This window comes from Micromys minutus, assembly GCF_963924665.1.
Source record: "Micromys minutus genome assembly, chromosome: 3".
Lineage (NCBI taxonomy): Eukaryota > Metazoa > Chordata > Mammalia > Rodentia > Muridae > Micromys > Micromys minutus.
The window spans coordinates 32,878,952-32,902,441 of record NC_137972.1 but is presented as its reverse complement, the minus strand read 5'-3'; the positions used below and the strand labels follow the sequence as shown (position 1 = coordinate 32,902,441).

At 47.4% G+C, this 23,490-nt stretch overlaps 2 protein-coding genes across 3 annotated transcripts; one reads left to right on the top strand and one right to left on the bottom strand.

Annotated features, from left to right (window-relative positions):
* Positions 1 to 223: 223 nt before the first annotated feature.
* Positions 224 to 11,466, bottom strand: TADA3 (transcriptional adaptor 3). 2 transcript variants are annotated; one of them, XM_080913809.1, is made up of 10 exons: positions 10,904 to 11,432; positions 10,491 to 10,544; positions 9,357 to 9,581; positions 8,443 to 8,693; positions 8,212 to 8,317; positions 5,935 to 6,076; positions 5,745 to 5,848; positions 4,325 to 4,434; positions 3,583 to 3,768; positions 224 to 714 (listed from the first exon to the last, which is right to left on the bottom strand). In XM_080913809.1, the coding sequence occupies exons 2-10, from the start codon at positions 10,494 to 10,496 to the stop codon at positions 522 to 524; spliced, it is 1,323 nt and encodes a 440-aa protein (XP_080769935.1). In that variant the 5' UTR covers positions 10,497 to 10,544; positions 10,904 to 11,432; the 3' UTR covers positions 224 to 521. The 2 variants fall into 2 exon arrangements, with proteins under 2 accessions (XP_080769935.1, XP_080769936.1); XM_080913810.1 differs by lacking the exon at positions 3,583 to 3,768 and having other exon boundaries at positions 10,904 to 11,466.
* An 84-nt stretch (positions 11,467 to 11,550) lies between these two features.
* Positions 11,551 to 22,224, top strand: ARPC4 (actin related protein 2/3 complex subunit 4). Its single transcript, XM_080913811.1, is given in 7 exon segments — positions 11,551 to 11,727; positions 11,730 to 11,800; positions 14,412 to 14,530; positions 15,563 to 15,674; positions 17,511 to 17,606; positions 18,721 to 18,891; positions 21,339 to 22,224. Coding segments are annotated over 7 exon segments (618 nt in total). The 5' UTR covers positions 11,551 to 11,684; the 3' UTR covers positions 21,345 to 22,224.
* The last annotated feature ends 1,266 nt before the right edge of the window (positions 22,225 to 23,490 follow it).

The following is a 23,490-nucleotide window of genomic DNA, read 5'->3' as shown; positions in this document are numbered from 1 at the left end:
ATGGAATCCTGCCCCAGGAGACCAGGAACCCACCTTCCTACCACAAGCATCCTCAGAAGTGCTAAAAAATAAATCCCACTGATAAGTGGCCACAAGTAGAGAGGCACCAAGCATGCCCTCCTAAACCCTTACCTGCCTGTCCTACCCCTAAAATAACATATTCAAAACTTGTGGGTGGTTTTTTAATAACTTTTTTTTTTAAACAAAACAAAACACAGCAGTCACTTTATTAAGTTTGTACTTTACAAAACCTCAAGGAGGAAGTCCTTGAGGGAGAGAGGTGTGGAGATGGTAAGAGGGAAAGGGGATGAGGAACAAGCCCGCTCATCCGGGGCATCCGGCGGATGTTAGGTCCAGGCAAGCGCAGTAAGGCCTTGCACACTGGCTTGCACAAAGCTCAGCTGAGTGGCCTGAGAGGGTTTCAGCCCTGAGACTGTTGTCATCTGATAGGCAGCCTCTGGCCAAGGCTTCAAAGGAAGTAGACTTCTGCCAGGCCAGCGAGATGGCCAGCAGTGGTAAGGCTACCCGTCTAGGAGCTTCAGGATGCTTTCCCGCTCCTTCAGAGTCTTCCAGGCCTGGTCCTTTTCCTTCTTGGTGGGGGTGCGCTTCTTCTGCCGGGCAGCCATGATCTTGCGGAAGGCATCCATGACCTCATTGTCTGCCATGCGGACTCGCTGCCGTAGCTCCTGCCGGCTCACCTCCTCCTTCGCCAACCTGTGGGGACCATGTGTTACGGTTAGCCTATCTCCAGAGTTTGTCTCTCCCCTTTTTCCACACCGAGCCTCCCAATAATCAGTGGGGGCTGGCACTTCGTGACCTGTTTCAATAATGGCCAATGTGGATACAGATGCTGAGCCTCTCTGACCTGGAACTGTAGGGCATTATTTAAGTGCTCTGAAAATGTTAAGTTAATGCTGCTTGGAGTGGGGCAGCATGTGAGAGATCTCTCCCTGCCTGTCAATTTTGTTGTGAAACTAAAAGTACTCTTTAAAAAATTTTTTTTCTAGATAGTTTTAAACCGTATGTGAACCATTGTTCCTAGCTTAAAAAATAAAACCTAGAAGTCAGGTGTGTCAGCACCTTTAATCCAATCACTCCGGAGGCTAAGGGAAACAGATCTTTGAGTTTCAGGCCAGCCTGGTCTATAGATCAAGGTTTAGGACAGCCAGGGCTACACAGAAAAACACTGTTTCAAAAGACCAAAACAACAACAACAACAACAACAACAACAAAACCCAAAAAAAACCCACCACCACCAACAACAAAAAAACCCAAAAAACAAGACCCAACCACCAGAAATCCCCAGGAGCTAGAGAGAGTTCAGCAGTTAAGAACAGCCTCTCCTCTGCAGGACCCAGGTTTGGTTCCCAGCAGTCACATGCTGGCTAACAACCATCTCTAGCTCTAGCCCCAGAGGTTCCAATGCCCTCTGCAGGCACCAGGCACACACAAGGGGTAAAGATATACTTGTAGGCAAAATACCTACACACATAAAGTGAATAGCAGATCTTTAAAAAAAAAAAAACAACCCATAAACAACATATATGCATGCGTATATAGCTAATTCTCACAACAATCTCACAAATGAAGATATAGTATTTTCATGTTACAATAGTGGAGAGACTGAGGCATACGTTGAGCTCAGGTAAACAGAAGATTTGGAAAAACCTGCTTCAGCTGGGCCCCCAGCTCCTACTCTCCCTGCGTTAGCCCTTTGAATGTTAGGATTACAGATGTGCACACTGAGCTTCAACTTGCTTTTAGACGGTCTATCTTCAAAGGTGATCTGCCTGCTGGGTATGGATCTGACTTAGTGTCACTGATGGTGGGCGGAGCTGAAGGTATGGAGTCCTCCTTGCTCCTTGGGTCAAGTGCCCTGCTTACAGCTCTGCAGTGAGAGCCCAGCAGGGCCCATAGCTGAGCTCCAGCCTTCGGAGAGTCCCACGCCATTCCCTCACCCCACTCCTCATTTCTATAGCTGCACCAAACTGTTCTTCCATTTCTCCCTGTCCTTCCTGCCCTTTATACCTGTAGCTTTCTCCTTGCCCTTAGAAGGGAATATGAATTCCCTTGGGACTCAGCCTTGCCTCAAATCTCAGCTCAGCTCGACTGGGTGTGACTTTCAACAAGGCTCCACTTCACTGGCTTTTATCCCTCATCTGATAAACGGAGAAACCATCACCTACTGCCTGAGTTGCTTTTTGATTGAAAGCAGGTGCCTAAGACTCTGGCACACAGTGGGCACTAAGCACACATCGGTTTCTTTATTCTCGGATGCCCTCAAACCCCACCAGTTGCCTCTTCCTTAATGGTGTTTTTCCCCTCCTTCTTTCTAGCCCTACTGTTACATCACAGAGACAGCGAGAGCCCTGCTCTTTTGGGGCTCCGTGAGGCTAAGCCACAGGCCTGCCTATGAGGAACGAGGAGCCCCGATTGAACTCTAACAGTAGGGCAGCTCCTGCCAACATCCTTCACACATCACCTATATGCCTGTCAGCAGTGCAGGGAGAGTTGAATGCAAGGTGACATAAAATGAACTGCACTGTGATTGGTTCTCTAAAATCCAAGTAAGTATGGGGTGACTAGCCAATCAAAATCACAGGTGGCCGGCAATTCTAGCAATGAATCTATCTGAGCAGAGAGCATACTGTATTATTTCTAATTTCCTCTATGTATTTTGTGTATGTTATATGTGTACGTGTGTGGAGACATATGAAGGCATCTCTATCATGCTTTATCTCATTTATTTCTGTTATAATCTACTTGTCTGTCTATCCATTTGTCTATTAGGAGTCATACATGCTATGGTGTGTGTATGGAGGCCAGAAGACAACTTGCAGGCGTTGGTTCCTTTCTCTTTCATCTGAATTCTAAGGACTGAACTCAGGTGGTCAGGGTTGGTGGCAAGGGTCTTCACTCAGCAATCTTGCTGGCCCTTTGCCTTTTTTTCTTAACAGATCTCTCACTGGGATCCTAGGCAGGCCTAGTCAGCTAGGCTGTCTAGTCAGCAAGCTCTGGGGATCCACCTACTTGTGCCCATCCAAGCACTGAGGTTAGAGATGTGCTGTGTTGTGCTAGGGGCCACTCTTATTTGGGAGCTGAAAACTGAACTCAAGAGGTCAGCCTTGGTAGCAAGCACTTCCCCAGTAAGCCTCTTCCTGGTACCTCTGTAGTATTTTGATTAAATAATGCCATAAAGGTAAAGACAAAACCAGACAAAATATGACATGTGACCCAACACTGAATGTTACCAAACTGATCCTATACTTAATGGAATCAGGGTTGGAGATGGTTCAGTGGTTAAGTGTATTATTCTTGCAGAGGACTGGAGTTCAGTTCCCAGCACCCACACTGGGCAAGAGCAAACACCTGAAACTCCAGCTCCAGGGATCTTTCCACCACAGACACCTGCACTCACATACACAAACCCACAAACACATGATTAAATGAAATAAATCTAAAACTGGGATCAAATCCATCCATCTGTCTGTTGTGGGTGCTCAAGCTGTACCCCTGGACTTAGGATCCTTCTGAGACACAACCTAGGGAGCAGGAATGCTCTGTGGCCTGGTGCTTACTCACCTCAGCAGGTCATGCTTCTTGGTGCGGTTGTGTGCACTGAGTGCCTTCAGCTCAGCCTGCCGTTTGCGCAGCTCAGCAAGGACCTCATCCTCTGAGTCCTCAGCAGGCCGGTCCTCAGACTCCAGCAGGCCCTGGGCAATCAGCTCCTCCTTGATGCGGCTCTCCAGGGACTTGGTATGTGGCACACTGTAGACAAGGCCAGCACCTGAACTCCGAGGGCCAGCTGCCCCCTCCCCCAAGAGGACCCTAGTGCTTCTGTTCACCTAGTGAAACTACTATAGCCTCATGTTCCAAGCCTTGCGATATGTTGCAAATTGTGAGTTGCAATCTTTTACAATATATATTCCCCAATTTTATTTTTTTAAACTCCATGTAACTCGAAAGTATATTTTGAATACATATGGGATCACTCCTTTTCTATTTGGTATTCTGCTATTTTCATGGCACATATTTCTGTAATGACTAACTGTTCCAAGTTAGTTCACATGTCGCTTTGGCACTGAGCCAGTGATCCCTTCAGGTGAGCACTCAGCTTATCTCCAGGACAGAGATATCTCTTAGTTCAGGTGGTCAAGTCTGGACTAAGCCTGTGTCCAGAAATGAGACCAGCACTCCCACAGGAGACCTCGGAGTTTGGTTGACCAAAGGGTCCTTGCCTTTCTGCTAACAAAGACATGTTTCCCCATGAAGAGACAAAGCGAAGCTGACAGGCACGCCTAGAGTGCAAAGGAACAGCACTCACCTGAAAGGCTTGTTCTGATTGCGGGGCGAGGTGCTTGCTCCATCGGCCCCTGACTCTTTCCCAGACATGTCAGGAATAGGAGAGTCCTCCATAGGGGAAATAATATTTTCCTGAAGACCAGAGACAAGTTAGGAGGAGAGTGCTATAGCATTACTGTTTTTCTGCTCCTGACAGACACAGATAATCTTCACAGGCTAGACAGCAGTCTGTCATCTCATCCCACCCATGTTGAAAAGTTTCCTCCAAAGCTTTCATCGTTCTTTTTCAGGTTCTAGAAATTCCTTTTGGGGGGAGGGAAGTATCTATGTAAAAAGAGGGAGATATAGAGCAACAGTGGCAGACTAGCTCAGGCGGAGTAAGCCTCCATAGGCATCGGGCACTGTGGGGAGCACGGTGGGGCCTAGGGGATATCCCAGCACTGCACATTTCTCCACAGCCTGAGCTACACCACATTTCCCAGGTACCCGTGTCAGAGGCACTTGTGGGACAAATTCTCCATGGAAAGTGATGTACAGAGGGGAGAGTCAGTCACAGCCAGGAGGCTTCTTTTGCATACTCCTCCTTACTCAACTTTGGAGAGCCTGGTGCAGTAATAATACCCACAGTGACCTTGGTCAGGAAGAAAAACCTTATAAGCTGGAGTCTCTGCTGGGCTAAGCCAGACTTCCCTTTCCTTTTGCCTTAGTCTACCCAAGACTGTTCTCTGAGAGAAAAACTATTGTGTTAGAGCCAAAAGAGGAAACCGAGGACGTAGGGTGTTTCGAAGGTCAGGCAGGGGCATAAGGATAGAAACCCTAAGTGAGGCTTGAATCCTACCTTATTAGCTGGTGGTCTTTAAGAAAAAGTTCCCCTTTCTGAAGTACAAGCACACGCCTCCAGTCAGAGGAGACGTGGAATCCCCTTAACCAATGCTTGGCAAAGGCATCTGTGGAAGCCAAGTGTGGTGGCTTACATTTGTTATCCCAGCACTTGGGAGGTTGAGGCAGGAGAAAGACTAAAGTTCAAGTCCACAGTTTAACTTTTTTTTTGTTTGTTTTTAAATTTACTGTGAATGCTCTGCTGCATATACATTCACCTCAGATCCCCCTATAGATATAGTTGTGCGCTACCAAGTGCTTGCTGGGAATTAAACTCAGGACCTCTGAAAAGAGCAGCCAGTGCTCTTAAACACTGAGCCATCTAGACATCTCCATAGTTTGACTTTATCTCAAAAAGTAAAATAATAATAAAATGCTAGCACCCGTGTGTGTGTGTGTGTGTGCGCGTGCGTGCGTGCGCGCACACGCACTCGAGACAGTCACATGTAACCAGGTTGCACTTGAGCTCAGAGCCTCCTGCTTCTGTTTCCCCAGTGCTGTTGGGAATCACAAGCTTATGCCACATGCCTAGCTTGTGGTTCTCAGTCAAATGGCCTGCTCACCTCCACTAGGGCCTGCAGCAGGCGCTGTGTCAGGGCACCAAAGGGACATCCATCTTCTGGCTGTTCATGCTGGGCCTCAGATTTCTTCAGCAGGGCATCTACATCTGAAGTGGACAGAGAGAACAGCATGAGGCCTGAAGCTCTGGGAACTCAGACTCAGGCCTGGGGTGGACAGGAGGCTGAGGCTTACCTTTTGTATCCAGTTCTGTCAGCGGTCCTATGAGGCCTTTCTTCTTGTCAGCCACAGCTGCTGCTCGAGCCCCATCCTTCTGTTCCTCTAGCAGATCCTCCTGGGCCCAGCGTTGGGAGTAGTGTTTCCCTAGTGGAGGAATCTGCAGCAGAGAGGTCATTCAACTCTAAGAGGTAAACACTGGCCATCTGAGACTAGAGTGTGGGAGACTCTCCAGTCGTGGGACACTGTCAGGAAGCATCCATTCATTCTGTTTCTTTCCTCACTGATTTGTTGCCCAAGTCCCTAGCCCAAGGCCAAGGCTGGTGCCACAAAAGGCAAATGAGATAAAATCTCTACACTCACACTCTAGTAAGAGAAACAGGTAGGGAAAGAGTGGGTGTGGTGCGCACACCTGGCCTCTCAGCACTGTGGAGGCTGATGTAGGTTGATCTGAGCCTGGGATGAGACCCTACCTTGTCTCAAATAAACAAGAACCCAACAACAAAATACACTAGAAGCTGATAAGCAGTATCAAGATACAAAGTATTAGCCAAGCACAGTGGCATAACCTTTAGTCCCAGCACTCAGGAGGCAGACAGACAAACAAAAACCAAGCAAAGCAAAAACCCACAACCACCATTACCAACCACAAAAAGATACATCTGTGGATCCTCTTGGTCAGAGGTAATTCTTCTAACGAGAACTTGGACCCAAGGCAGGGATAAGAAAAAGTTATTTTCTTATGTTGTTTAAACCTACTACTGTCAAAATGGATTGCCTTTCTCCACTTCTTTGAGACATGGTCTTGACAGACAAGCTGACGGCAGACTCCATGGGATCACAGGTGGTATAGCAGGACCTCTGGTGAGGACTGAATCTGGGGCCGTGTCCATGTCAAACTTGCTCTACCTCTGAGCAATATTACTAACCACATCTCCAGCCTCAGATAAATGGTTTTCAATATCAGGTTGGTGTACTCAAAGCAGCCTAGGGACCATGGAGACACCAAGTGAGACCATGTTTTTAACTCTTTTTGGAGAAAGGGTGTCACACTTGTAAACCCAAGCTGGCTTCAAACTTGCCTCAGCCTCCAGTGTGCAACAGGGGTGAGCTACTGGGCCCAGCTCCCACTTTCTGCGGGAAAATCTGCAGAGGCATGACTGCAGGTGGCAGCAGCATGTACTCAGGGCCTTGAAGAGTAAGGCAGTCTGTCAAGCTGAGGAGAGCTTGTGTGTAGACCCTGGTGTGAGGCCAGGGGGAGGGAACATGTCTGGTGCAGCTGATAAATGCAGCAGGAAAGAGAGATGTGGCCAAGGATAACTGGAGAGGAGAACTGTGGTGTCACCAAGCTCTGAGACACTTGGACTCCATCCTGTGGCAAATGGGTCAGGGGAGACCTAGAAGCAGGTTTGTGTCACGAGCACACCCGAGATGGTAGTTGTCCTGCAGTGACATCCCCCGCCTCACAAGTTTGTCTACTTTCTTTTATGGACATATCTCAGCTGGTAGAGAGCTTGCAGAAAGCCCTGGTTTCTCTATCAGGACATGATGACACCTACCTGCAATCCCAACACTAGGGAGTCAGAGGAGGAGATCAGAAGTTCAGGGTAATTGTTAGCTAACAAAGTTCATGGCTAGCCTGGGGAAAAATAGAATCCAGTCTCAAAAAAGCAAAACCTGGGCTGGAGAGATGGCTCAGCGGTTAAGATCACTGACTGCTCTTCCAGAGGTCCTGAGTTCAAATCCCAGCAACCACATGGTGGCTCACAACCAACTGTAGTGAGATCTGATGGCCTCTTCTGGTGTGTCTGAAGACAGTTACGGTGTATATAATAAATAAATCTTTAAAATGAAAAACAAGCAAGCAAACAAACAAACAAACAAACAAAACCCAAAACCACAAAACAACTTTTAAGAAAAGTACAATGATATGTTTGTGGTCCCAGATGGCTGGGGTCCTGAAGGGGTGAGAGAGGACAATGGTTGAGTCCAGAAGTTCAAGGTCAGCCTGGCACCGTATCAAGTTCTAGTGTCTTAGAAAAGAAACAGGACTTAACTTTTACAAGTTAAAGAGAGAAGTGGGGGGAGGGGGGGAAGAATTACTCAAGTATAAAAGCAAGGAAAGTGTTCAAAAGTTCTTTGGATAAAGGCTAGCGGACAGAGAAAAGCTGAGCCTTACTGTCTGCAGGGGTAATGGAGCAGAGCGGAGGCTGGGAAGAAAGTAGGTGATGCGGGCTCTGCTGCCTGGGCACCTCTGAGCCCTCCTGTACTGACTGTAAGACTCAGGGCTTCTACCTTATAATGTTCAGCTTCATCTTCAGGGGGCTTCAGGAGCTCCTCTAGTGTTCGGACCTCCTCACTGGTGATGTCGGCACAATAGGGCTCCACAGAGGCCCAGAACCTACAGGGAGAAGCAGACCCGGAGTGGGTGAGGTACTCCTCCTGACTTAGCCCTGGGTCCTCTAAGACTCTGCCAGGAGTCACTAGGCCCCCTCTAGCTCCCTTTTACTTGCTCAGGCTCAGAACCTGTTGGGAGCATCATTCTTGGGGATCCGAGGCACATCAATTGGGTCATCAGTAAATTCATATTCCTGAATCTTGGGTTGAACGTTTTTGGATTTGGGTCGTCCTGGGCCAGGGCCTGGCCCATGTCCTGTCTTCCCTTCCAGTTTCTGCTTCTTGGGCTTCCCATGTTTGGGGGGAGCACCAAGCTCATGGTCTCGACCGAGCTTCAGGAATCGCCTGTCACCTTTCTTATCCTGCCAGTCAGTGAGGATCTGAAACACACAGAGATAGTCCCTGAGAAGGAGAGAAGAGACAGGACATTTCTTTCCCCGCCGTGGATAACCGAGAGCTAGAATTTGAGGTTATTAAACAAATAACTCATATTTCAAAGTCCCCTGTTCTTCTCTGTGATTTTTCTCACATGAAGTTAGTTGTAGCTAGCTTTACATTCTGATTCAACTCTGCCATCTAAGCTAGTTACAAACAATTTAGCAGGAAGATTAAAAAAAAAGAAAAAAAAAAAAGGTTATGCTCCAGGGCATGGCAGTCTGAGGAAATATGCTGCTGCTGGTTTTTTTTTTTTTTTTTTTTTTTTTTTTGCAATGGTGAACAAGACTCCCAGCTAACCTTCATTTCAAACACCAACCCACTTAGGAGCCCTGTCTATGCAAATGACTATCACGGTGCATCTCAGAAACCTCCCAGGAACTTCAGGGACCACAAGCGGGCAGTGTCCATCTTCTGAGGTACAGTTGGACAGCATCCTTGGCTGTTGGTATCTGAACTGAGAGCTAACTATTCTGTCATGATTCATAATCCCCACATGGGTCTCTCTTCCCGTCTGTCCTTTAGCCTCAGTAGATGGAGTGACTCTAGTGGTCCATCCCATAACTTGACATAGTATGTCTCTAGTGATGTTCCTGTTGGAGAATCACCTGGGTTTCAGCTTCCAGTACACGCAGTCTCCTGCTTGCAGAGGACAGCAGGGTCTCAAGCTCCAGCTGCAAAGTGTCCAGCTCCTCAATACCAATGCCATCATCCTCGGAGCGGGCCAGCACTGCCGTGTACCGGGGACAGACTTTCAGGTGGTCCACAGACTTGAAGTCATGAAACTGCAATGGGCAGTCCTTCAGCTCACTCATGGCCCAGGAGACGGGACCCTGTAAAATCAGAGAGGGGAAGGCCACTGGGTAGTAGCATGGGGAGAGAGACCCACCAAAGAACCCAGGCTTCAGTGCCCTCATAGATAAGGATGTTAGCAAAGCTCCTGTGCACAGAGCCCTCACTGAATTATGCACATAACCCTATGCAGGGGGTCTTTTTCCTTGCTTTTCATTTATTTACTTATTTATTCAATTATGAGACAGAGTTTCTCTGTGTAACAACTCTGGCTGGCCTGGAACTCCATCTACAGACCAGGCTGGCCTTGAACTCAAGAGATCCGCCTGTCTCTGTGTCCACAGTACTGGGATTAAAGGTGTGTGCCACCACCGCCTGGTTTTTTTTTTTTTTTTTTTTTTTTTTTTGACAAAGAAAGGAAAAAGACTCCAAAGGAGTATGCACACATGCCTAGACTCCTAACTGCAATTTATTGTCTTTTTTGGTTTGTTTTGGTAGCAATGAAACCAGGGTCTCACACATCTCCAGACCCCACCCCACTCCCATTTTGGGGGGAGACAAAAATCTCATTATGTAGCCTTGAGTGGCCTGGTACTCATTCGATACATAGATCAGGGTGGTCTCAAATTCATAGAGCCCCCCCCCCCTACCCAGAAAGTGCTTGCCTCTATGCACCAGAAGTGCTGGAATAAAGGTATGTACCCAGGTTGGTCTCTAGCTATGTAGCCAAGGATTTATTTTCACCTCCCAAGAGATGGAATTTTAGGCATGTACCACACCTGATTTATACAGTACTTGTTCATTCTAGGTACAAAGTCTCCAAACTGAGTTACATCCAGCCCCCCCCCCCTTTGTGAGTTCTTATTGAGACAGGCTCTCAATAAGTTGTCCAGGCAACCTTGAACGTATGATCCACCTGCTTAGCCTCCCAAGTAGCTAGGTGTACAAACCTGCATGATTAGGCCGGCCTTCTAGTTGCAATTTGAACCACAGTAGTCTTGAATCTGCAGCGTTAAGGGAGAGGAGATACAAGTGTGCTGTCTTCCCATGTCCCGTTTCCCTACATTGGGCCACTTCTAACATTCTATTTTACAGGGTTCTCCCAGCCTCTTCTTGTCTCATTCCATTCCACCTTTGCGCCTTCTTTGTATCCCTAGCTAGTTTGGAACACAGGCTGGTCAGGCAAAAAGAACTAAGTTCCAGTCCATTTTCTTATGTGTCTTCTAATCATGTTATCTAACCTGAATCTCCGTTTTTGTTTTAGTTTTTTTTTTTTTTTTTTCCAGGACAAAAGATGATGCCTCAGTCTATTTCCCCATTAAAAAGTATGAATCTGTAAAATGGGGGCATCGAGAGTACCTACCTCCCTGGAATGTTCTGAGGATTAAGAAGTGATGCTCGTCAAGTGCCCAGTTCAGTGCCTGGCACAGAAATGGGACTGCTTAATGGCTGGCTCCACCTGTGTGTCGCCCCAAGATCCCGCCTCCAGGGTCCTCGTCCTCTAGGGAGCCCCTAACACAACCCCCGCCTCTCCTATCTCCTCTCTGCGGCCTCCTACAGGCCCCGGGGCGCAGGAGGGGGCGGGGAGTTCAGGGTGATCGGAGCAACCGCTCCGGAACTGGCTATGGGCGGGCCCCCTGCAGTTGACGCGAGGGCGGGGACACGGCCAACCCACAGTGGCCTGTAGGGGTGGGGGTGGGGGTGTCTAAGGCCACCTACGAATCTCCGGAAGGTGGAAGGCTAGGCCTGAGGAGTCCGGGGCTAAGAAGCTGCCCGGGGCTGGGGCGGGGCTGAGTCCAAATCTCAAGGGACCAGCTACCCGGCCGAGCCCTAGGGTTGCTAATGGGAGGAGCCCGGAGAGGACAGGAGAGCACCACCGGAAGAAACGTCGGGCTTCTACGGTTCGGCCTGTCCTAATTTGGTGCCCAACCTGAGGTCGGGCTGTACTATTGTCACACGGAGGAGGGGAGGATACAACGAAAGAGACAAACACTAAAGTCGCTGGCGGGATATGTGTGGAGACCTAAGGGACCTCGGCTGCTATTTTGTCACTGCAGGTCTTCCACAAGTCCCAGCGGTCCCAGCGTAAAATCGCCTCAGAGAGCTGAACATCTCTCGGCTCTTCCTCTCCGGTCCTGCCGGAGATGGTCCAGCCCGGAAGTGCTGTCGGAGACTGCGGCTGCGCCTCTGGAAAGGGCAGGCGTCGCGGGGCCGGGCACTTCCGCACTTCCGCTTTCCGGCCCAGACAGCGCCCGCGATGGTGAGAGAACAGGGGCTGGGGGCGTCCCTGTGTTTTGCCTGGAGAAACTGTGGGTCTGGGGGAGATGCTGCTTTCCTCTAGGTCTTGTGGCCGCAGGTTGCCCTGGAATGAGGGGGCACGGTGAGGATGGGGAGGCAGAGGGTGGGGCGAGGACTGAGGCAAGGAGGAAGGGGCGAGCTGGAGGGCTTTCTGGGCAAGAACAGGCCCTGAGGCTTCCAGCTTGGGGACCCCGAGCAGGAATGGCCTCTCCCCGAAGCTCGGGGAGGCTGGAGGCGGGAGTGATAGGCCTGTGGTGGTGGCTTGCAGCCGAGGTAGGACCGCTGAGGAATGCAGCGGGGCCTCTATCTACGGTAGAGATTCGCTAAGTACACCACTCTGTCCCTGCCTGCCTTCTTGGTCTTAGGATACCTCGAGGCAAGTGCCCACTTCACCTTATTACCCTCTTGGCCCTTCCTGGAAGCCTTGCAATGAAGGTTCTGTGTCGTTGTCTCCGTTCGGATACCTTCCTGGGTGCGCAGTACGGTGTTGACCTTACTTAACTTAACGCGTGTAAGAGTTGATAGCCGCTGGTCCTTCCCTTCCAGGGGATGCTCGGGTTTCGTGTCTGTGGGTGTTCCGTGCAGTTCTCTGCAGGCTCCCTTTCTATCTACTGCTTTCCCTGGTCAGCTTTGATGAGCTGCGTGCTGAAGGCTTGACTGCTTGTTGCGCTCCCGTGAATACTGTCAGGGGAGAGACATGGAGATTAGACCCTCTTTCTCAAAAGTCATTTACTTTTCTGAAGCTTGTTCTGTGTTCCAAGGCCTAACTGGTTTCATTCCTCAGCATGAAAGCCGTTTCCTTCTGTCTAAAAAGCTGAGGAGACAGCTTTTTGGTTTTAAGCATTCAAGTTTATTGTACGACTTCTTAAAGACACTAAAGGGTAAATAGTACAAGGCTAGCCATCCAAAACCTGGTTTTCTTTCAGCGAACTTTGACAAAATCATCCTATAGCCACCATGGAGATAAAGAACACTCTACCACTTTTCCGGTGATACTTGCCACCCCACACAACTAATTTTGCCTTCCCAGTTTTGCCTCTTCTTGGTTGACCTATAAGTAGGATTCAATAGTATGTAGCTAGAGCCCACTGCTGAGCTACATGACCACTGGATTTTAGCCTTTCTCTCCTCTGTGTGAGGTGTGTCTGTCCCTGCGATGCTGTGGCTGTCTCCACTGGTTTGAGTAGGCTATACTGTGTTTCTTTCCTCTGGGTGATGTGTGTCTGCGATGCCGTGGCTGTCTCCGCTGCCGTACGGTGCCTCTTCTCTGCCCCGAGTGTCACTTCTCCATTCCATTCTCCAGAGAGCCTCAGTGTAGCTGTAGTCCTGTAACTTCCTCCTCAGAAAGTCCCAATGCTTCCTGCTGCATTGAGAGAAAAACCCCGTGGAAAGCATTCTAGACTGTCAAGGGTTTTATCCCAGCCTGCCATTACAGCCTGATTTAAAGCAGTTCTCACACAGAAACCTTGCACTGGTAACCGCTTTGGGAAGTCTTAATGCTCTTTTGTGTAAATCTAGCCCTGCTTAAGTTAGTTCATTTGTTCATGTACCCTACAGAAAATTTGTAGGACACCATGTATAAGAAAGAGGTACTGAGCTAGTTACAACCTGCATAACTGAATAAAAGTTAATGTCTGTAGACCATGAGAGTTACAAACTAGTGAAGAAAATTTTATTTAACAAAATATGTAATGTTCTGTTGGGAATCATATGTAAAGTGAACATACCATAAACTATAATAAATGCATTGAGGGGGAAGTCAAAAAGGCCACTTTGAGGAAGGAAGAGGTCTTCTCTACTGAGCTGAGCTCTAAGGGGCTGTAACCTAAGCAAGGAGGAGGAAAGACTGTAGGCGATGCTTCGGCATGTGATAAGCCTTGAGGGGAGAAAACGTTACTGAGATAATGCTGTTGGTCATTATAGCTGACCTTGTCCGCTCTGCTAAGAATGTCCGTGTTCTACTTTTCCTCGTTGTAAAATCATCCTGATCTTGTATCTGGTCAAAGCCAATTTCTTTAGACAGTTAGATTCTTGTTAAGAATCTAGTTAATTTTATGTTCTGCCCTCTGTAAGCCCTCGTGATCCTCACCCAGTTGAGCTGTTCAGGTAGAAGTGATCTGACTGAATTCCCAGCATGTTCAGGACATAGATTGATACTTTTGTCATGTAGTAAGCAGATAGGGATCTGGATTCTTCTAGATCAGCATTACCTAGCACCGGTAATGCTGTGTAATTCTGTTGTGCATGCCAGGATATTGGGCAGCATGTCTTGCCTGTGTCCCCTTACATCTATAGTACCCCTATCTCCAGGTCATGACAGTCAACTTTTTCTTCAAACATTGTGAATTACCAAGCCAAAGTATCTGCTGCTGGGAACCACTACTCTAGATTTTAACTAGACTGCACTTTGAAGACTGAGTATAGTCTGTGTGTGTGAGAGCCATGCTCCAAAGCCTTCAGTGCTGCCTGTTCTGTAGAAGCTGCAGTGTGTGTGTGTGTGGGGGGGGGTGGACTGGCTTTGCTTTGATGAGGCTAAATCTTACCCTTCCTATATCTTGGTTTTATCTTTGCAGACTGCCACACTCCGCCCCTACCTTAGTGCCGTGCGGGCCACACTGCAGGCCGCCCTTTGCCTGGAGAACTTCTCCTCCCAGGTCGTGGAACGACACAACAAGCCAGAAGTCGAAGTCAGGTAGGGAAGGAGAAGGTCAGAGTGGGGCTGAGGAGAACAGCTCCTAAGAATAAACCCTGCCCAAGGGGGCCAGGAATCTTATGTTTTTGAACTGTCAGAATACCTTAACTGCTGAGCCATCTCTCTAGCCCCACAGTGTGACTTTTTAGAGCAGAGCTGTGAAGAAGTGTGTCCAGTAGTGTTAGTGAGCCCACTTGCAGCTCCAAAAAGGTCACAGGATTTAGTTCCCAGAGATTAATGTAAGGATTAAGACTTTAAGGGCTGGAGAGATGGCTTAGCAGTTAAGAGCACTGACTGCTCATCCAGAGGCTCTGAGTTCAAATCCCAGCAACCACATGGTGGCTCACAACCATCCGTAATGAGATCTGATGCCCTCTTCTGGTGTGTCTGAAGACGGCTACAGTGTACTCATATATATAAAATAAGCCTTTTTTAAAAAAAAAAAAACTTTTTGAACTTTTTATCTTTAATACTGTCTGACAGTTTAGATCTTTTTACAACCATACACTCCATATTTTGAAAGTATTCTTGGCTGGTTTTCATTTCAGAAATAAATATTCTTCCTCTTTGAGATTTCACCCAGCAAGGAGATGATACAAGACTGCTAATCTCAGCATTTGGGAGGCTGAGGCAGTAGAACCACAGAGCCAGGGCCAGCCTCAGCTACACAGCAGGCCTTCTCTCAACCAAAAGAAGCAAAGGGGGTACATCTGGGGTGTACATAATTGACATATAAGCCATGTTACCACATTAGATGATAAAGGTACTTTTTGCTGGGTATTAAACTTAGGTCCTTGGGTCATGCTAGGCACACACTTGACAGCTGAACCATATCTCTGTCTCTAAAGTTTATTACTCAAACAATTGTAACGTTAGGATGGACTGTTGTTATTTGAGATACATGATATACAGTGTGTTATTACTTGCTATACATGGTTTTCTAGGCATTTTCAAATGGTTCATAGAGCATAAGTACCTTTAGAAATACATAGTCAATGGTATCAGCTTGGTCCTCTGATTCTGTGTTTTTAGGAGTAGCAAAGAACTCCTATTACAGCCTGTTACCATCAGCAGAAATGAGAAGGAAAAGGTTCTGATTGAAGGCTCTATTAATTCTGTCCGGGTCAGCATTGCTGTGAAACAGGTGAGTCACTGGGGATGGGGGGAAAGTTAGGAGTGCTCTTCACAGACAGGGTTCCCATTGGAATGGTTGGAGAGCCAGATTCAGGAATTTCCTTGGGATTGTTGGCCCAAGCAAACAGGTATAGCCAAGCAAGGTGGTACATACCTGTAATCCTAGCACCTGGAAGTTGAGAGGCTGACAAGAGAAAGCCAAAGGCCAGCCTGGGCTACTTAGTGAATCCCTATCTAAAAAACAAAACAAAACGTGGGTCAGTAGAATGAAACAAGAACAGCCCTATCATAGGCCTTGCTCTGGATCACAAACAAGGAAATGTAGCAGACAAGGCAATGGGTCAGATAGGTGGTGATGGAGCAGAGGTTTCTAACAGGTGATAACTGTGTGCTCTTAGAGCAGTTCCAGCACTGGTTTGAGAATCAGTTTCTGAAACTGCCACTTCATTTAAAATAGAAGGTACAACACATATGCACATACAGAATTCTAAAAAGAAATAAAACCCAGACCATCCAATTCTAGCTTGTCTTTCAGAAACAGCAGTGTGTGAGGTAATATATCCAGAGTCAGGAAAGAAAAATGCCAACAACTGTCAGAATTAAAGATCTGTCTAACAGTAGTCACCCAGACAAATGTCATTGCATTTTTTAAAAGATGTATTTACTTATTTATTTATAATATATAAGTACACTGTAGTTGTCAGACACACCAGAAGAGGGCATCAGATCTCATGACAGATGGGTGTGAGCCACCATGTGGTTGCTGGGATTTGAACTCAGGAACTCTAGAACAGTCAGTGCTCTTAACCACTGAGCCATCTCTCCAGCCCCATGTCATTGCATTGTCTTTGTGTATTTTCTCTAGTAAGTTTTCTAGTTGGAGGACCTACTTGTAGGTCTTTTATCCATCTTGAGTTAGTTTTTGTATGTAGTGTAAGGTTAGGGTCTAATATCATTCTTCCACATTGGAATTTCCAGTTATCAGAACAATTTGTTAGAGAAATTGTTGCCATTGTGTGACTTTGGTGCTTTTGTTGGAAATCAGGTGACTATAAATATTTGAGTGTCATTCTGAGCTTTCTGTTCTGTTCCACTCATATATATATAATAGAATTTCTATTTCTTCCATGTTCTTCAGGCAGTGTTTCCTAAATTTCTACGACATATCTCTGTATTATTTGAGTGGTTATTTAAAGTTTGTTTTAAATTTGAGTTATGCTTCTATTTCCACATTGGAAAGAAACTATGAATCCTAAACGGGGAAAAAGTATCATTTGCCCTGGAGACCACTGTCAAAATAGCAGTCAAAACAAAACAATGTTACGAAATTCAGATTAGCTACTTCTTCTGTAGGAGAGCTTCAGAGTTAAAAGGAAGTCAAGCAAACAGCGGGCAGCTAGGCAGTTCTGCTGGCCTCTGATTACCCAGATGCAGACATAATTGCAAGAGTTGGTTTTGGGGTTGTTGGGTTTTAGTAAAGTTGAAGTAGCTGACACTCTTGAAGAAGTCTCTGATACCCAGATGGAGTGTGTCACCAGTGCTGAGAAAGGCCACTAGTGACCCGAGGGTGTTTAGGAAGCTTGAAATATGGGTGTGGACTCCATTGGAGCTGATGAAAGACTGGTGAGATTCGTGCTGAGTGACAGTGGCTAAGGTGGACTAGCCCTGGGGAGATCTTTTTTTTTTTTTCCGTCAGCAGCATATGTATAATTCAAAGATCAGCAGCCTTTGTTTCTACTAAACTTTGTGGCGGTTTCTGCTGGCCTGGGGAGGCAATGGGACCAGAAAACCAAGCTCAGGGTGGCTTGGACAGTTAAGAACCATCTTTCTCTTTTGCTGTTGCCAGGCTGATGAGATTGAGAAGATTTTATGCCATAAATTCATGCGCTTCATGATGATGCGAGCAGAGAACTTCTTTATCCTTCGAAGGAAACCTGTGGAGGTGAGACCTGTTTATTTGTAATTCCTAGGACTCTGCCTGTGGGTGGACCCAACATTTTTGAATTTTGTGGTATTGGGGGTGGAACCCACAGCCTTGCACTGCTGGGCAAGTTACTGCTACACCCCGGGTCTGTAGGATTGTAGCCCACGGACTGCTCGCTGCTTCTCCAGGTTAGGGTTTTACTGCCTGGGCTGAGTCAGCTTGTACTGGGTAGGAGACAAAAGCCCAGGAGAAGGTAGGTCTATACTGCCCTCTTCCTCAGATCCTTGGGCCTAGTCACAGACAAAACAGTGATTTTAGAATCTGTTCTAACATGAGTGTGCTGTGCATGCTTGTACTCCCAGTGTGGAGGAAGCGAAGGCAGAAGAATCGTGACTTAGAGGCCAGCCTAAGCATATTGACATGGGGTGGCGTGGAAGGAACAACAAAAGCAAACCAAAAATTTTCCTACCCAATGAAGTCCAGCGTCTCTGTGCCACAGTGAACAACAGTGAATTGCCTGTTGTCTGCCTTTGTACTTAGTACTGAAAGGCACATAAGCTCCCTGGTAGGTGACCTGGTAGCCACCGTGTTAAGAGCAGCCGACACCATCACCTAACATACCAAGAGTGTTAGCCTTTGTGTTCTTCACTCTCACCTCAGGGTCACCAGAGTAAATGAGCTCACTCTTCTCACACATCCTCCTGAAGCAAACAGCTCCATCCAGTCTCAACGGTTTTTGTGACAGTTTTCCTGTGTTTTTTAGTATTGAATTGGAGTCTTTGAAATAAGATTTATGGTCCCTTTACTCCCTTGGCTTATTTAAAAAATACAAGGCTGTGCCCTGGGGACATCTGACCTGGCACAGGATTTTGAATTGGGTTCAGTTGTTTGGGTCCAGCAGAAACACAAATGTACACTCATCCATACCCCACCACCACCTGCAGCACCGTCCTCACCCACACCCACCCAAGCAAGTTGGATTGCTGACTGAGAGTTAATATATAGCTCAGGAGAAAATGGTAGCCAGTTGGAAGGAAGCCTTTGAGTGAGTGGGGAAAAGATATGACAACCAAGTGTCCCTGGGGGCTAATTTTGTCTTGTCTCTTCCTTTCCCAATGGCTTCCCTCCCTAGGGGTATGACATCAGCTTTCTCATCACCAACTTCCACACGGAGCAGATGTATAAACACAAACTGGTGGACTTTGTAATCCACTTCATGGAGGAGATCGACAAGGAGATCAGTGAGATGAAGCTGTCGGTCAACGCCCGGGCTCGTATCGTGGCTGAGGAGTTCCTCAAGAATGTGAGTAGGGCCTTCCTCCCCTCTTGATGCCAGGGGTGGAAGAAGCTATGGGTTCTGGAATGTGATGGCACTGGCAAGATAGTCCTGGGTCTCCTTGGACCCGGAGCATAGCCAGGTCGTTTGGGGCACAAGGCCAAAGGTTTTATCCTTGAGAGCCACAAGGCATTTTCTAGTTCTCTAAGACTGGGAGGCAAGTCAGTGGTGGAAATTTAGGCATGAAGTCTACATTTTCCAGTTCTACATAGTCTCTACTGTCCTAGTTGAAACCCCCGAGTGAGGAAGATAACGTGCCTTGTGAATCTTCTCAGACCAAAAGACAGCCCACTTCTCGAACAGACTTAAATATTTTCTTCAGTGTCTGTTTTCAGGCTCATTACTATGGTTTCCTCAACATGTCTCCCGTTACTCATGGCTTGTGGCCATCTAACTAAAAGGCCTGCAGTGCTCAGAAGAGGATGGATTGTTTACACAGTGGAGCTGGTAGCATTGTTTTGTCTAGAGATTCAGGACATGCCCCTGCCTTCCTAACAATCTCGTTTGTTAATGCATTCCACTCAGGGCTGTCCGATCCCTCCATGGTAGAGTTAGTGTTTATTCTTAGTAGTGCATACAGACCCAACCCATGGGAGCTCAGAAGCCTAAAAGTGGAAATGACACCCACTTCCCCTGGGGTTTAATTATCTTGTGGGTGGCCAGCACACAAGGCAGTATTGTTTATACTCAAATCAGACCAAGTGTGGGCCTGGCTCCTCTGCCTCCTCCAGGCATATTTCTGAACTGCTTAACTAAGTCTGGCTTCCTCAGCTGTGACATGAGAGAGCTGTTAATATGTTAACATGTTAACCTTTCTGAGAGTTGAGCATTAAGATCACAGAGTGCACACTACATAAACTTCCAAATATGGAAATGCCAGTTTCAGGACAGATCGTAAAGGCCTCTAGGTTCATCTGACCAAAGGGAAACAGTGCTTGTTCCAATTTGGTATTTGGCTTAATTAATTTATTTGTGTATGTGTGAGGAGAGAGAGACAGACAGACTATGGATTCCAGTACAGGGTATCTAATCCCCTGGAGTTAGAGCTAAAGGAGCTAACTGACATTGATGCTGGCAACTGACCTCCAGAGGGAGCAGTATTCACCAAGCCGTTTCCCCAGCCCCTAGAATTTAATATTTATTGACTTAGACTCTGAAAGTGAAATTGCCTACCCAATGTCCAACTAAGAACCGGAAGAAAGGGATGTGAAGCGGGTTTCTGATTTAAGCATCTACAATAGGGCCACAACACCTGCTGGTATGCAGTCTCAGGCAGGTAGTGCATGTGGCTGAAGTGGGCTTCGTGGAACATGGGAGCGCCTGCCTCTGAAAAGGGTTGCAGCCTGTTACTGCATCTTTGCTTTTTCTTCTGGGGCTTGGAGTTGAACTGAACTGAGGGGCTTTGCTTGTTCTTCCTGAGCCCCGCAGCCGGTCTCTGTCTCCACCTTGCTTTTTATTTATATTTTGAGTTCAAATCTCACTGTGTAGTCTCAGGAGTTTTCGAATTTTCAGTCATCCTGCCTCAGCCTCTGTAGTAGCTGGGATTGCAGGCTTATATAGCCAGGCCAGAACAAATTGTTCACATGAACCCCCAAATTTGGATTTGGTAGTAGCATCTGTTGTCTTCAAAGTTAGTAACTAATTCATAGTTTGGAACTTTACATGGCCCAGTCTTGGGCTATGCTCAGTCATTGAGCAGTTTCTGGTTTATCGTGTCCAGGATTGTTCTGAGCACCATGGGGATTCCTGAGGCAGAAACCATTTTCTGCCTGTCTCTTCCCTGCCCTGTTTCTCCTTCTCTTTTGATCTTTCTGGGAGGAAGGCAGGGGAAACAGAACAGATTGCCTAGGATGCCCCTGAATTCACTTTGGCTGAGGATGGCCTTGAACTTCTGACACTTGTGCCTCCACTTCCCTGAGTGCTAAGATTATGAGTATATACTGCCATGGGGATTGGAATGCTCTTCTGAGGCCTCTTCTGGTTTGACCGTCACCCCAAATTAACATAAAGTAGCAGGCCTTGTCCCTCTCTCCTAGGCTCCCTGAGCCCTCCAGCCTCTCACATATGGGCCTGTATCTAAAGCAGCTTTAGTTGCTAAGCAAGCTATGGGGAAGCCCTTTGCACTTAATTTTGTCTGCTTTGTCTAATTTTGTGTTTTAGGCCAGTATCTTCACTGCTAAAGTCTGACCAGATTAAGAGCATGTTCATGGGGCTGTAGAGATGATTTGGTGGTGAAGAGCACATGTTGCTCTGTTGGAGGACCTGGGTTTTGTTCCCAGTACTCACATGGAGGTTCACAAAGAAAGAGTATGTTCATAAAGTGTCAAAGGCTGTTTCAGCTCTCAGAGACCTGGACAGCAGCCCTTCACCAGGATATAGTAACCCCACTCATTGCCTGTCATTCTCTTTGACAGTTTTAGACCATCTAGCTGGATCTCGCAGCCTTCCCCCTTGGCCTCCCCTGTGTCTCTGCGTCTGCGAAGGTGTCCTGGAGTCACTCCCTGGAGCAGCGGTGCAGCAGCAGCAGGAAGCTGGGTTGGGTGGGCATTTGATTCGGGAGGTGGGTGTGGTGTGCTTGCTAGCTGTGCAGAAAGGCAGCAGTGGACCTGCCCCATGGTCACATGTGTCTGGTCCAGCTAGTTGCTGATGCTCAGTCCCCTGGGCTGGGACAGACTTTTTTTAAAAAACGTCTTGAAACCTAAACTCTGTGCTTGTAGAAGACTGTAACCTTTTTGTCTTTTTTTTTTTTTTTAAAACCAACCTCCACCTCCAGTGGCTGTGACTGGCCCCAGTGATTGTACCTTATTGGTCGCTGTGGTCTGGGCGGGCCTGGAGCCAGAAGGCGACTATTTTTCCCGAGCCACCCCAGGTGGGAAGAGAGGGAAGTTTCAGACTACAGGTCTTTTGGGTTTTTTTTTTTTTTTTTTTTTTTTTTTTTTTTTTTTTCTTGCTGTCTTACTCATAAGCCTCCTTGGGCCTTGTAGAGGTGGTGTGGACCCTCTACTAGCCTCTTGAGTTCTGCCTGAAGATGCCCACTGCACTGGTTGGGAACAAGGGCTGAATCCATGATTGCTGGGCAGACCTAGGAGCTGGGGCGCAGGAGCCAGGCAAACTTCTGGCCGCAGGGGCCACCTGGTGTCCATTCAACACCCTTCCAGCTGAGAGGCCCCAAGGTTTGCCCATCTGGGTACAGTGCCTGTGCTGGAGGTGCAGAGGTGAGTCCTGCCTGCTCAGGCTCCTCTGCTCCCATGCTCACTGTCTGATTCTGATGAATTCCCCCTTGCCCTAATTAAAGTCTCTTCCTGCCCCTTTGGGGCTGCATGAGGTCTGTGCTCTGTGTGTATGTGCGAAAGGATGCGTGTTTTTATTTCCTGGAGCCTTGTGGCTGGTGCTTGGGTCTGGAACAGTCCACCAGACAAATTTGTCATTGATCACTGCCAAGGGTCCCAACTCAGAGACTTTCACTGCAGCCAGGCAGCATCGTTGTGAAGGTGGTTTTCTGCCTGCACAGAGAGGCAGTGCTTTCTATATCCTGCTTCCATTCTGGCTTGCAGGAAACCCCAGAAACCACAATCCTACTCTGTGGGTAAGAAAACAGGTTCCACAGCCCAGAATAGCTTGCTCCAAATTTCCCATTCTGTGAGCAAGAGGAAGACTTCTGCCTGTGCTGGGACAGCAGTCATTTTCCACACTACCTAAGAATCTTGGTCTGATCGGTCACTCAGTAGGCGTTGGATGGTACCTCAGTATTGAACATGCTTGGGGAGTTCTGTCACATATTGCTGGCTCCTGAAGTAAGCAGGCCTTCCTCACTCTTTCCTAATGTGTTGAGACATGAACTGTATAACATTATCCCTGTCACATAGGTGCTAGGTGAGCAGTAGTTGATCTCTACCTTCTGTTTAACTTGAGTGCTGGCCGTCAGTACTCACTCCCAGTACTACTTTGACAAAACTCCGTTCCAGGAAAAATGAGGTCTGTCTGCAAACAGGCATGTGAGAGGGCTGTTCCTGGTTGGAAGAGGGGATGGGGCTACAAGTACACTTACAGGAGAGGGTATCAGGGAAAGATATTTGGCCTTGCCAGGTGTGGTGGCTTACACTTGTAATTCTAGCACTTGGAAATTGGAGACAGGAGGATTTCTGTGAGTTCTAGGCCATGTTAGAAGTACACTTTTAAATTAAAAGGGGTTTTTGTGAGAGGGTGCTGAGCTTTTTGGATGGGCAACAATATATGCTCGGTTTAAGGAGATTTTCCAGTGTTGGGTTTGAACCCCGGGGCCTTGAGCATACTGTGCAAACCTATCACTAGGCTATATCACCAGCCCTTTGAAAAGAACAAGTGTTAAAGAAAGGAGGGGTGGGGACAGCTTAACAGGCTACCATGCCTTTATGACACTACCTCTGTGACCTGCCTTCTTGAATTAGTTATGTCCTTTGTGGTACGTGGCTTTCTTTAGCTTTGTGGCAACTGTTAGAGGTACTGCTGGTGAAGGTGGGAGATCAGGAAGAAATGGCAGCTGGTCATTCAACTCTCAAAAGACATCCTTGTTCTGGTGAGCCAGCC